This window comes from Acanthopagrus latus, chromosome 9 (assembly GCF_904848185.1).
Source record: "Acanthopagrus latus isolate v.2019 chromosome 9, fAcaLat1.1, whole genome shotgun sequence".
Taxonomy (NCBI): Eukaryota; Metazoa; Chordata; class Actinopteri; order Spariformes; family Sparidae; genus Acanthopagrus; species Acanthopagrus latus.
Window position 1 is genome coordinate 8,446,934 of NC_051047.1, and position 12,309 is coordinate 8,459,242.

The window sequence follows — 12,309 nt, forward strand, 5'->3', positions numbered from 1 at the left end:
TCACCTACAAGAGTGTGGTCCTTTGGAAAATGTAGTGAGAACTGGTCTTAAATCGGTACCACTACCTGACTCCCGCGCAGTCTGTGCTGCTTTTAGTATTTGAGAGTTACATGCTGTATTTTTCAGTTGTGTTGTAGTGTCGCAGTCCTATAGTGCTATTATTTGGTTTATTTATGTATACCTTATTTAGAGTGAAACTTTAACGAAATGTCTTGAGATTTTTTTACACTATTCTATTAAAAGTAATATTTGTATTGGTATTGATACCTGAGCTGTTGTTCCCTTGCTGTTGTCTATCCCCTCCTTTCAGTGGTGACACGATTCACTCTGCTGCAACAACTTAACTCCTCAATAATCCTCTCACCCACTGATATTTCCTCTTTGGATTGAAAGCTGACATGATTATAGTGGAGATGTCTTTAAAGGGAGTATTTATCTCCCGCTGTCAGAAACCTTGGAGAGCTATAATTTGAGCCATACAAGTCAACATAACACCATCTGAGAAGCTGCAGAGGTATCATTGTCAATGTGAAAGGCCTTAAGTGGTCACCAAAGGCTAAAAGCTCATTAATGGAAAAATACCCAGATCTTCTATGAGGTGTTTTTGTAGACTAATTTTCAAGCCGATGTCATGTCCTTGTCCCTCTGTGATGTAAGACGACCTTATTTGTTGCAGTTGGCTGTAAACTATTTGCTATGCTTGCAGTAGATATTGACTACATAATTCCTTATCAGTAACACCAATGTCAGAATCAACACACAAGCTCCTAAAATGTACAAGGGTCCAAAATGGCACCAGAGAAACCATGTTTTTTGTTGCTTGCTTTAAACTAGGGTTGAGTGAGTGGTACAGATAATGCACTTTTTTGAGTCTGGCAATCATCTCAGTAAAATGTGTCAAATTTGTAGTTTTGATGAAAGAAAATACCAATTGGGTATCTGACTAAAGTTTATTCATTTAAGTTTATAGAAACTTGTTCTGTGAATAGTTCACTTACACATGTGATCAAAAACATTGATCAAAAGCTTGATTCCTGTTAAAAGGTTTTAATATGAATCATAAATACAATAACTTCTGATCAACCCAAATCAATTGCTTTATAGTTTAATCGAACTACAAATCAAGCAAAGTCTGTCTGTATGACTGTTATTCACACATCTCAAGAACCGTTCATCCGATCTACTTCACACTTGTCAGGTTTGTTGCTGAGTGATCACTATTAAAACATTTTGAATTAACAGCGAGTGCCACTCTGTGCAGCAGCAGGGCCGTGACTCATGGGGAAGCAGACAAACTGGAGAATAGTTTGGAGCAACAACTTGCTCGCAGTGAGACAAAAAGCAGCAAGTGTACTATTTTCTGTTCTTCATCAAGAACCAGAGCTGAGATTTTACGTGTTTGTCAAGAGTACTATGTTAGCTAACATTAGCCTGAAGGGCTAGAGTATTGCTTGGCCATTGCTTGGCAGCACTATCACATGCTTAGGGATGCCTCTCCATTGGTTGTTATGGTACGGTTCAGAAAGTACCAATGTTCTCATCCAGATTTTGATTAGTAAAACAAGTTTGACTTATTCTTGGTGGCCCAGATGAGTCTGTGAGCAGTTCAGGAGGGTTAAGACTGGATTTGTAAACGCCTCACATTACTAGATCATTTATGATGAACAGCATCTCTTTGCACTTGCGCAGTTAAATGAAATAAGGCTAACCTCGCTCACCTCCGGTTCAAGAAACCCATTTTTGGTCTGAGTCTCAATCTTGCTATTTTCTAATACCTTCACATGTTTGTCTATAGTTATTTGAGTCTATTCTGCCACACAGTCTACAGCCCTGTCCACTCCAACATTATCTCAGATCTGGAACTAAACCCAAAGTAATGTTGGGGTTTTATAACTTAGAGTTATGTGTATTACTGTAACAGTAGCATTTATGCCTTTGTTGAACACAAACAATATAACTCAATCCACATGTATCTACAATATTGCAGTATTGTTTTCTTGGACCATGGCTGACCAAAGGAATTGGTACAGTTTCAGTACAGTCGCACTGCAGGCCTAATGGAACAGCACCTTTGTAAATGGTATAAAAGATCATGCATATATCAATATCATCCATCTAGCACTCACAATTTATGTTGAGTGATGTCAACATTAACCTGATTAATATTGTCTTTCAACATTCACCCTGTTAGAAGACACTGTTCCATCAAAATGAGTTTGAAGCTGTTATTTTAAGGTAAAAATTATATGCATTATGTTGCTTTAAGGTAGTGGGACAGAAAGGCTCATGTATGTCTGAATAAAGAATAAAAATTAAGGAGAAAGGGCAAAGTCAAAGTAGGGATGTTACTAAAATTGTAGCATGATTAAAACTGATCTGCTAGAGCTGTAACCTGCTTAAATCAGAGGATAATACCCAAGGAAGTGACACAAACGTGTTTCAGTCTGGTTTTCAATAATCCTCTCTGAGGCTGGAATCATAAACAGTCATGATGCACGGCAGACGCGCCGGATGAGAACAGTTGGCAAACTTCCTGCCTGATAGAAATACAAAGTTAAGTGGAAAAAATGCAGATTAGCAGATGCGATGAAATAAATCCAATAGAAAACCAACACGTACTGTAGAAAATGAATCTGACAAACCACTGAAATGGATTATGGAATCCAAATAATGGCAAAAATATAACAGGGGCAACGGCAAGAAATCAACATTCAAGGGAAGCATTAGTTTCCAGTATAATTATTTTGATACACACAAAAAGATTCGACTGCCTGTTGAAACATATCCGGGAACTGAGGGGTTTTTAGGGCTGACAGTTTGCTGACTGGGTACTGTCAGTCATATTGTCTAGAGGCCGTCATCTCAGAGCAGAATATGATGCAGTCGCATTAGCATGTTGCTGCGCTGTGCGGCGAGAAGGTTGGGTCATGTTCCCCGTGGCTCTGATGACAGGATTGTAGCATCTTTAACCTTTATCAAACACACCAGACTAAACATACTGGCGTGCGTTTGTGTTATTGAGCCACTGTATGCGTTACTACAAGTCCTACAGCCAGAAGCACAGTGCTGGAGTGAGGGCTCGCTGCTGTACTGTTTCAGAGCGGCGGGGACTGGCGGAGGGGAAATGCAGAGCGAGGTCAGCCGGGTGTGCTTCTTTCCTGTGCTGGAAGTACATTCTGATGATTTGATTATGATTGATTGCTGATATGATTTCATGACTCGCTGTTGGCCTGTAGCTCATTTATTGCTATTGTCCATCATCAGACTGTGCTCCCTACTGATGGGATAAGCAAGGACTCCTTCTGTCTCTCTCTCTCTCTCTCTCGCTCTGACTCACTGTGCACATATCATTTACTGGCTGAAAACAAAGGGAATGGTGAGAACTATACAAGAAAAAATAAATAGAAAATAAACAGGAGTCAGATGGTTTCATATGGTGGCCTGCTCTGACACACTGAATTTTGCAGCTTCCATGGCAATTTCAGGATTCTACCTAAGTATTTATTGTATTTAGATTATTGAGTTCTTGGCATTTATGTTTTATTTGGGAGTGAACTTGGTCCTTATCTGCTTTCACAGGCTGCAGGGTAGCATTGTTGCTCTGGTCTGTACCTCTTGTGTCTCAGTGGTCAGGTTAGTGTCACTTCAGCATCGCCCCTCTAGTGCTAAATTGCACTCACGTGGAGTTTTTGAGACAGATTCCAGTGGTTGATGGTGGTCTTTTTCTTTTCCTTGGCTACGATTTGTTTGGTCCAGATTTGAGTAGACGTCTCTGCTGAAGGCTGTCGACTGCCCAACAACTTAAGCCACGTGAGTAAATCGCAGCCCTCTCATACATTTGAAAGAGGCCAGTTTGTCTGACGCAGCGGGGGTGCAGAGGGCGCCCCCTGCAATGAAAAACAAGTTGAACCTGGCTCATCGCAAACAGTGACGTCAAGGTGCTGCGCTTGCCAATCAATCGCGGCAGCACCATTAAAGCACTCTTTCCTGGTAGAGTATTTTGTAGCCCTATATTTACACTGTTTCCCTTGCAATCATTGGAATGAAAAATCTAATTATTGCCACCTTGATAACTTTCCAGTGCAGTAAAATCCTTCATCATACTGTTATACTGCTGTGCCATCGTTTAACTTCTGCCATCAAATGCATGGATGTTTTGCTGAAACGGGACTTCCTTGATAATATTCTACCTGATGTTTTAATGCAGGCCTATTTTCAGTCTGAATGCCCACTTCCTTGAGCTGTGGCTTCGTAACAGTTGGGTCTCACAGACTTTGTTTAGCTGTGTTTCATGCCCATAGACATAAACAAAGCCCTCTTGGTTTTTGATTGATGTGAGTGATTCATCGTATTTGTTGAATGCCTCAGAAAAAACAAAATAAGATTGTGCTTTCTCTTTTGTCATTCAGTTCTCTTGTTTTACACGCACACACACACACACACACACGTACACACACACACACACACACACACACACACACACACACACACACACACACACACACACACACACACACACACACACACACACACACACACACACACACACACACACAGAGACGGTCAAAGTCGACCTCACTCTGTCTCTATCACTCCTCTCCCCCTGTACAGGGGTCTGCTGTGTGCAGTGCTGGAGGTTGTGTGGTGGCTATGGTATGCTGTGTAGATTTTTGCTGCAGTGCAGCAGGCAGCATTGTGCTGCTGCTGCCTCTGTCTTCCTCCTGCTCTCTCTCTCTCTCTCTCTCTCTCTCTCTCTCTCTCTCTCTCTCTCTCTCTCTGTATGCATTCATTCATTTTTGTGTACATTGTTTTGGAGCGGTGGAACACTTCCAAACAGTTTTGCTGGGAAAAAAAAAAAAAAAAAAGAGGATGAAAGAAAAAAAAAAGAAACAAATGGTATTAGCCCCACAGCTTCCGTCTCATTCATCACATCCAGCAAACACTTTGTCGCCTTCTTGTTTTTTGTTTTTTCATCCCAGGTGCTCACACAGCTTTATCAACATTTTTTATGACCTTTTGGAGGTTCTCATATTTTCGTACCTGTTGTTACCTCTTGCACATCGCCATCTTGAAGTTCAATTCCCAACGTTTTAGGCAGCCCCCCACCATCCCCTATCCCCCTGCACCCCCCCGTGGCTGTTGTCCTTTATTCAGACAGTGAGCGAGGGAGAAGGAGAAGGGATGATGGGACGGGCAGTGACGAAGTAACCTGTTTGCGGCGGTGAGTGCTCGGCTTTCTCTGCGCAGAAAGGCCAGTTGTTATGTACACTAGGCTGGAGACGGTGGAGCACTCAGGTACAGTGTGTCAGAGGCCAGAACAGATGCTGCACCGGGGGGACAGAGTGGAAGCTGAAATGCTTCTGTACAAACAACATGTAGCTCAACCAGACACACGATATCTTTCAGAGACCTTATTTTGTTTGGGGACTCGATGCACAGTCTCACTTGCTGTCCCATGCCACAAGGCCATTATATAAGTTGCCATTTCACCGACACCATTTGGCCATGACATGACAGCACTTGACATTTCTGGTCGGCTACCTCTGGCCAGCTGAGAAAGTGTCAGCACTATCTGTGGGATATGGTTATCTGCATGTTGGAACGGTTCTGGCTGGGAGATGGTTTTCATAAAAGGGGTGACAAGGGAGATGTGTGTGTGAGGGAGAGTTGAGGTAAGGTGCCCCTGCTGGTGTGTGATAGGGTTAAAAAGGTTGTGTCAAGCTCTGTGGGACATTACAAGGGGTGTGAAAACCTGAGCAGCAGCGCAGGGGATATTTATGTTATTAAATGACATTGAATTTAGGGTCAGAGATCACTGAGACAAACCAGGCTTGAAGTATAGGCTTTTACCGACAGATATGGAGACAATGTCTTTTGTTAAGATTGTGGAGCGGCAAGTGCGCAAGGCACTAAAGGCTGAAGGAGAGCGTGGTAAGTCCCAGAGAGAGCTTTTGATCAAAAGTCTTGACATAATTCCACATCACACTACACTTTGCCCTGAAGATGCACCCATGCACTTTCTTTTTAAGGTCTGATCTGATTGAGATACCTGAGTTTGGATGACTGGTGATACCAGTACTGACACAGATACCGGTGTTCTTTACGTTATGTTTTTTTTTTCTAGCCCTTGTCCGTTTGTTGGTCAGTTGGTTGGCTGTTTTCTCATCAGGATCACACACAAACCATAGAATAAATGTAACTATGGAGGATAGCCCTCGGCTTAGAATAGACCTCTTGAACTTTTGGTGTGGATCTGGATAAAGGGATGTATTCGGGATTTGTTTTCCAAAACATCAGTGTTATTTATTTATTTTTTTCACACTGACATTACTTTCTCAGGGAATGATGCATGGCTCTTGACGAAAAAAATGGCCATATTTAGTTGGCTAGTATCTATGAGTGAACATAATTTGATGCAGATCGGGTGAGCTTAAGTTATGGTTAAGCAGTTATGGGTGAGTGTAAATCTGGAGTGATACAGGCCTGTCTTGTTTTTTGAGTTCTTGTGATATTATGTGAAGTTACATGAGGCTGCTGTAAATTACACAAACTACTCTGGCTTTTTATCAAAAGAATAACAAAAAATCCAAAAATGTATTCAAGTTAAGTTGAATTGTAAGTTAAAGTTCCCTCTACACATGTATTTAGGCTTACATTAAAAAAAATCTCAAATGTGTGTCTAACATGTTTTAGCAGAACAACAGTAAAATATTCACATTCAAATCCCTAAAATAGCACCTATGATTTCTCCCTTATTAAAATTCCAGAATTAATGAATATGCAAATGTTTTCATTTCACAAGTTTATCTGCCGGACACAAGATGCCTCCTCCTTCCTGTAAAGTCCGTTCTCAGTGTATGTGCACTCGATGCTTCAGGTTTCCTCATCAGACTTGTGTATGCTGCTAATGGAACCCGGATTGGCTTCCAAGCAGTTTGTGATGTCACAAATCACGCTCCTTAAAATCAGATAGTATAATGAGGGCAGAAAAAATCTTTTACTCTCAGCGATGAATGTGAAAACAGCCTTCCAGCTTTAAACTCACCACATACATCATTCTACACAGAGAAGCTCGAACATTCAACTGCAGGAGCAAGAAGATAAACACACTTGTCAAAAACAGAAGCTTTGGGATGGTAGGACAGGTTGGCCACCATCACATAGCGTCAGTTTTGGATGAGTTGGGAAACCCAGAGTGTCATTGTTTGACTTGGGCTTCACACACAAACAGGTTTTGGAGAGCATCACCATGATATCGCCTTTAATGTTTTCATAAAATTGAGCAAAGGAAATGCACAGCAATGCATTATCTTCTTCTAGACAGTAGATTTCTACACATGGATTCAGTGTTATAGAGGAATTTCAAAGACTGCCCATGACTGTGGAGTCTGATTTAGAATGTGATACTGATATTAGATCAGCTCGGTTCCAACTCTTGTTAAGTGAACCAACTGTGTCGACGCAATGGCAGTACTCAAGATTGAACTTACTTATTTATTTTATTTATCAGATCACTTTATTGACATGTATATCACATAAATAAATATATAATATAAAAAAAAGCCCAGATCAAGTGAACTCCATATGAGCAGGGGAGAAGTCTTATCAATGTGGTCTGCTTCCACACCAATAAAACTAATCACTGCATTGCAGATGATCAAACCTGAAGGTCACACTTTGTAGTGTGTGTGTGTGTGTGTGCGCGCGCGCATGTAAGAGTATGTTTGCATGTCTATGTGTGTGTGGTTCACTCTCCCAATTATTTTTTATGCAGCAGCATGCCAAAGAGGATGAGGTAATTTCATTATGTATGCAATGCTTCTGGAGTTTATTTCGTATTATTTGTCCTGAATAAAATATGAACCTTTTTGAGGCCAAGTGGGTTGATGCATGGCTCTTCTCTTCTCTTCTCTTCTCTTCTCTTCTCTTCTCTTCTCTTCTCTTCTCTTCTCTTCTCTTCTCTTCTCTTCTCTTCCATTGCTGTGGAGTGCAGTCTGAAGTAGTCACGTGGTCTGTCAGCTCTGTTCTCACATGTTTATCGACACGAGAACATGTCCATGAGAGGCATCCAGAGACCCGAAGCTCTGAAACCCGGACAGACCTACACGGCTCGTGATAAGCTAGCCTGCAGTCAGGCCTCAGCTCGAGTTGCTCTTTGATAATGGCTCATTAAGCAGTCACTTTGACAGACCTGCTCTTGTAGCAACACAGTCACGATCCACGAGTTCCAAGGCCAAACATCACGGCTGTCTTTTGTGATGCTCTCAATAGAACCTCTCTTCTCAGACTTCTCTTTGTGTTTATTTGGTGGAAGAGTTGCGCAACAGCTCGAAATGAATGCTGAAACATCCCAGTGTATTAACAAATGAAAGTGTGGTGTATTTAAAAGGGAGACAGCTCGCTAGATGTGAGGCGAGGACAGATTCATGCCCGCGTTGCTCGTATGCAAGTGGGAAGTGGGAAGTTTTCCCATTTTCCCATCAATATAGCTTTGTTACTTCCTCTGAAAGCTTTCTTTGTACAAAAATGACAATATTTACTCTGCAAGTGTTAAATAAGCTGAAACAAGTAAGAGGGAATGGGAGAGCACATGTTAGACAAGATGGTTGAGCACCTGTCAATTGTGCCACTTCGGCGTGACTGTAGAATCCCTGTTTTGTGTGCATAGCACTCCGAATTACATGTGCATTCAAGAGGGAATTGTGCAAATATGTGGAGATATGTTAGAGTGGTCTGCTTTTTGTGATTTGTTACGGTCAGGAAAATTCCTCACCTGTCTTGATCAGTTGTAAAAATAGAGGGTAAGGGTAAATGGAAATGAAACACGAGCTGTCCCTTTATTCAGAGAATGAGATGACAAAAATGTGCTGTTTGTCCATGCGCTCTCCAATGACACATAGAAGTGTTTTGTGATCTGACACCATCTGTCAGTCACAAATTGCTGTTGAGAAATCATTCACTTGAACGAGGTGGCTCCACTACGGTTAAACATCCTACAAGGAGTTTTTTAACTTGTTGTGAAACAGTTTAAGTTTAACATCGATGCCTCTGACCAGTGCCTCTAGTCTGCCTGTTGCCCAGGTTGGATAAGTCTTAACGTTGTAAGGTTTTTTTTTTTTTTTTTTTTCATGGCGGAGGGCTGAGGATGAATGGAGTCTCACAGTCTGAGGAGAGATGTTGCTCTGTAGTCTGGTGGTAAGGCACAAAAACAAAAGTAAAGGTGTTATTGATAACACGGCAGTCCATCTTCCCTGTCATGCATTCATGTCACAACGCTGCTGTTGTCTGAATCATCCGCCCCCTCAACTGGTTGCCAGTTTGTTAGCTAACATTGCTAACACTAGCTAGCAAATGTTAACATTGCTAACTCCAGCTTGCTAACATGAACAGTGCTAACTACTATCAAGACCTGTGGCATTACACAGATATAAACCAAGCAATCATGTTGTACTTGACAGCAAAAATGAACTTTAACTTTGTTTTGATGTTGTCATATTCCAGCTGTTAGGCTTATGTAGCCACAGACAGACACATCCCCATACATCCTGCAAATAGCTGTCCAAATACTTAGGCACAAGAATGACGTGATAGGTTTAGGGAAACATTGGGGCTAGGGTTGATTTAGAACATTGGTCAAGTATGTGTCGTATTCTATATTGCTCTCAGTGTACTTACATAGAAATAGACGTAAAGCTAGGACATGGACAATAAAAACTGAACAAATAAGTTAAGAGGAGGGGGAGCTTTGTCCTCTGCTGAAATGCCTGATGCTCTCGTTCTTCTTTTTTTGTGTTCATGAGATTGATGCATGTTTTGTCCGCGTCATTTTCCCAGTAAATGTAATCGTCTGGATTTGCTTTTTTTTCTCTGCTGCATCATTAGGGGCCTACATGGTGCTTTAATGAAGGTCCCTCAGCCTGTAGCAATCTCTCTACATGAGGACGGCTTTGCGGTGTGATATGGGAGTGTGTCATAATGCTGTATGTACATCATTGTGAAAGGGAGAAACATAGAGGCCTGGCCAAGGTGCTTCACAGTGACTTGCTCAGGCAATAACCAAGGACCCTGGCTGAAGCTGTGAAAGTGAAATCCTTTTTACGGTTTTTGCTGAGTAATTATACTCTCAGACCTTAGCTTACAGAAATATGTGGCTCATTTTCTCCTTCTCGCCTTCCCCTCCCTTCCCTCCATGGCTCCATCACAGGATCTGATTAACACAGTAATGTTGTATTGTGTGACATGACAAATTTATGATTCATGACCAGTGTGACCATCTGTGACTGATCAGCTGTATTGATTTTTTTTTGTCTTTTTAAAATCTTGGGTAAAAGGAGCTGCCTGGAACAATATGGATTTGCAGCAGTGGCTTTAAAGGCAGGGGAGGAAAGGTGAACAGTGTGTGATTACAGTAAGACCTTTTGCTAGCTTCAGTCAGTGTCATTTGCCAAATTTCCACATAAACCCAAGTGGGTTTGTTCATGGAATTCTGTCTTTCCCAGAACCAAAAAACTCCTTCTTACATAAAGGATAACTCCACAAGTTTTACACATTAAAGTGTGTTTACAGGTCTTGGGGAGTACTACTGCTGCAGGGAATTTGAGAAACTGCCTCCAATGATTTCACTCAGTGGTGGTGCCATGCTTTGAGAATGAAGAAGACTATGTGGAATGACAAATAGGCAAAGTCGCTGGTTCAGCTGTATCGGTTTGGATCATTTGTTTTTCAACCGTCCATAATGAGTCCAAGTGCAAAGCTACACCAGTAAACTGCTTTTCAAAACCTGGTGTCTTCATTAATCACAATACACCTTAGCCAGTGAGTGACATCAGTATACATCCAGCTTCCTCTAGAGCCACAAAAAAACCATATTTTAATGTGTGAAAGTGGTGGAGTTGTGCTTAATGTCATTGGTGCAGTTTTTAGAAGTGAATTCAAATTTCTATAGGATATGCAGACCTGCTAAAAAAATGTGCTAGCAGGTCTACATATCCTAGGGAAATCAATTTAAACAAATTGACTTATTTTATAAAAGCCTGTTTGTATCAGTATCATGTTGTTCCGTTGTGATGGAGTACGAAGCAGCAATAACTAATGTTTATCCATCATCTGAATGTCACGCATCATCGAAATCATGAAAAACAAGGCATTCCTTGTGAAGTTGTGTGTAAATGAGTGAAGAGCTGAGGAAGATGTTAAATTCTGTTTCTGTCTTTTATGCCCTGAGCTGGGCCTCTCAGGCAAGCGCTTCCATATCCATGCAGAGCGTGACCGCCATCAGGCTCCACCGATCAAATGTGGAGGGTTAGTCTATAGATGGTTACGGTATGGAAGAAGGCATGATCAAGTGAATTTCTTCACAACTTGAAATGACCCATGACCCCAGAAGACTAACACTGGGCCAGACAGGAGACATTGAACAAGGAGGTGTTGATGACTTTAGCTGAGCTCAGCATATCTTCAAACCACTTGCAGACATAAAACATCCTCAGTGAGTTTGTCAGGACCTGTAATGTTAGTATGTAGTTAATATGTTCATCATTACAACAAGTATGCTTGTGTCTAGTGTTGGGATATGTGGTGTAATCGATCAAATCAGAGCCATCTATCCCTCTTAGTTTTCCTCTTTATACTTGCTTTTAGACTTTTGAGGTTTGTGTCAGAGTCACAGGGTATAACGTTACAGGGCTGACCTAATTATCTGACCTCCCGGTGCTATTCCTCTTTGTGGTATAACCTCCTCGCTATTTCCGAGGAAATCAATAAAGAAGCAAGCATTCAAGCACTCATAGTGGGCAATACTATACTATTCCTCACCAGATGTATTGATTTGTAAGATAAAGTTACCACATATTAGATGTTTCATTCATGGAATAATGCATAATCCACTGAGAGTAAATCAATGATAATAGAAATCAATGAAATCTACTGAAAGATAACCATTGCTTTAAGTGTATAATACCAGCATGTTATCCTCAATGTGTGGATGAGGAGGGCTAAATTTAGAAAAACATGGAGGGAGAGGTAAGAGATAGGTTTTGAGTTTTCCCTGTAGAGAAGAAGGAGGCAAATTAGTGAGGAAAGGTGGGGAGTGTTTCTCCTCTGCTGCTGAAAATCACACGACAGTTTGACAGAAAGAGGAGTCTTTGTCAATGATCAATGAAGCAAAGAGTCAAATTCTCACCAGAGACCAGCGACCTGCTGGTGGTGTAAAGTGAGAGCTGTGTTTAAACCCCGCTGTCAATACAGTTGTGTGCAAACGTGGCTATCACCCGCTTGATCCCTCTCATAATAAAGTGGAGAGTCCTCTGA

The 12,309-nt window shown here is 41.4% G+C and overlaps 1 protein-coding gene across 3 annotated transcripts in view; it reads left to right on the plus strand.

Moving 5' to 3' along the window:
* The window catches only part of fgf14 (fibroblast growth factor 14), a 122,840-nt gene that overhangs the window by 13,451 nt on the left and 97,080 nt on the right, over positions 1–12,309 (plus strand). Inside the window, exon 1 of one of the 3 annotated variants that reach the window (XM_037109432.1) lies at positions 5,735–5,931. The exons of the other annotated variants lie outside the window; for them this stretch is intronic. Coding sequence (XP_036965327.1) covers positions 5,859–5,931 — 73 coding nt within the window. The 5' untranslated portion in view covers positions 5,735–5,858. Of the gene's footprint in view, positions 1–5,734; positions 5,932–12,309 lie in introns of those variants that run through there. 3 annotated transcript variants of the gene reach the window in all.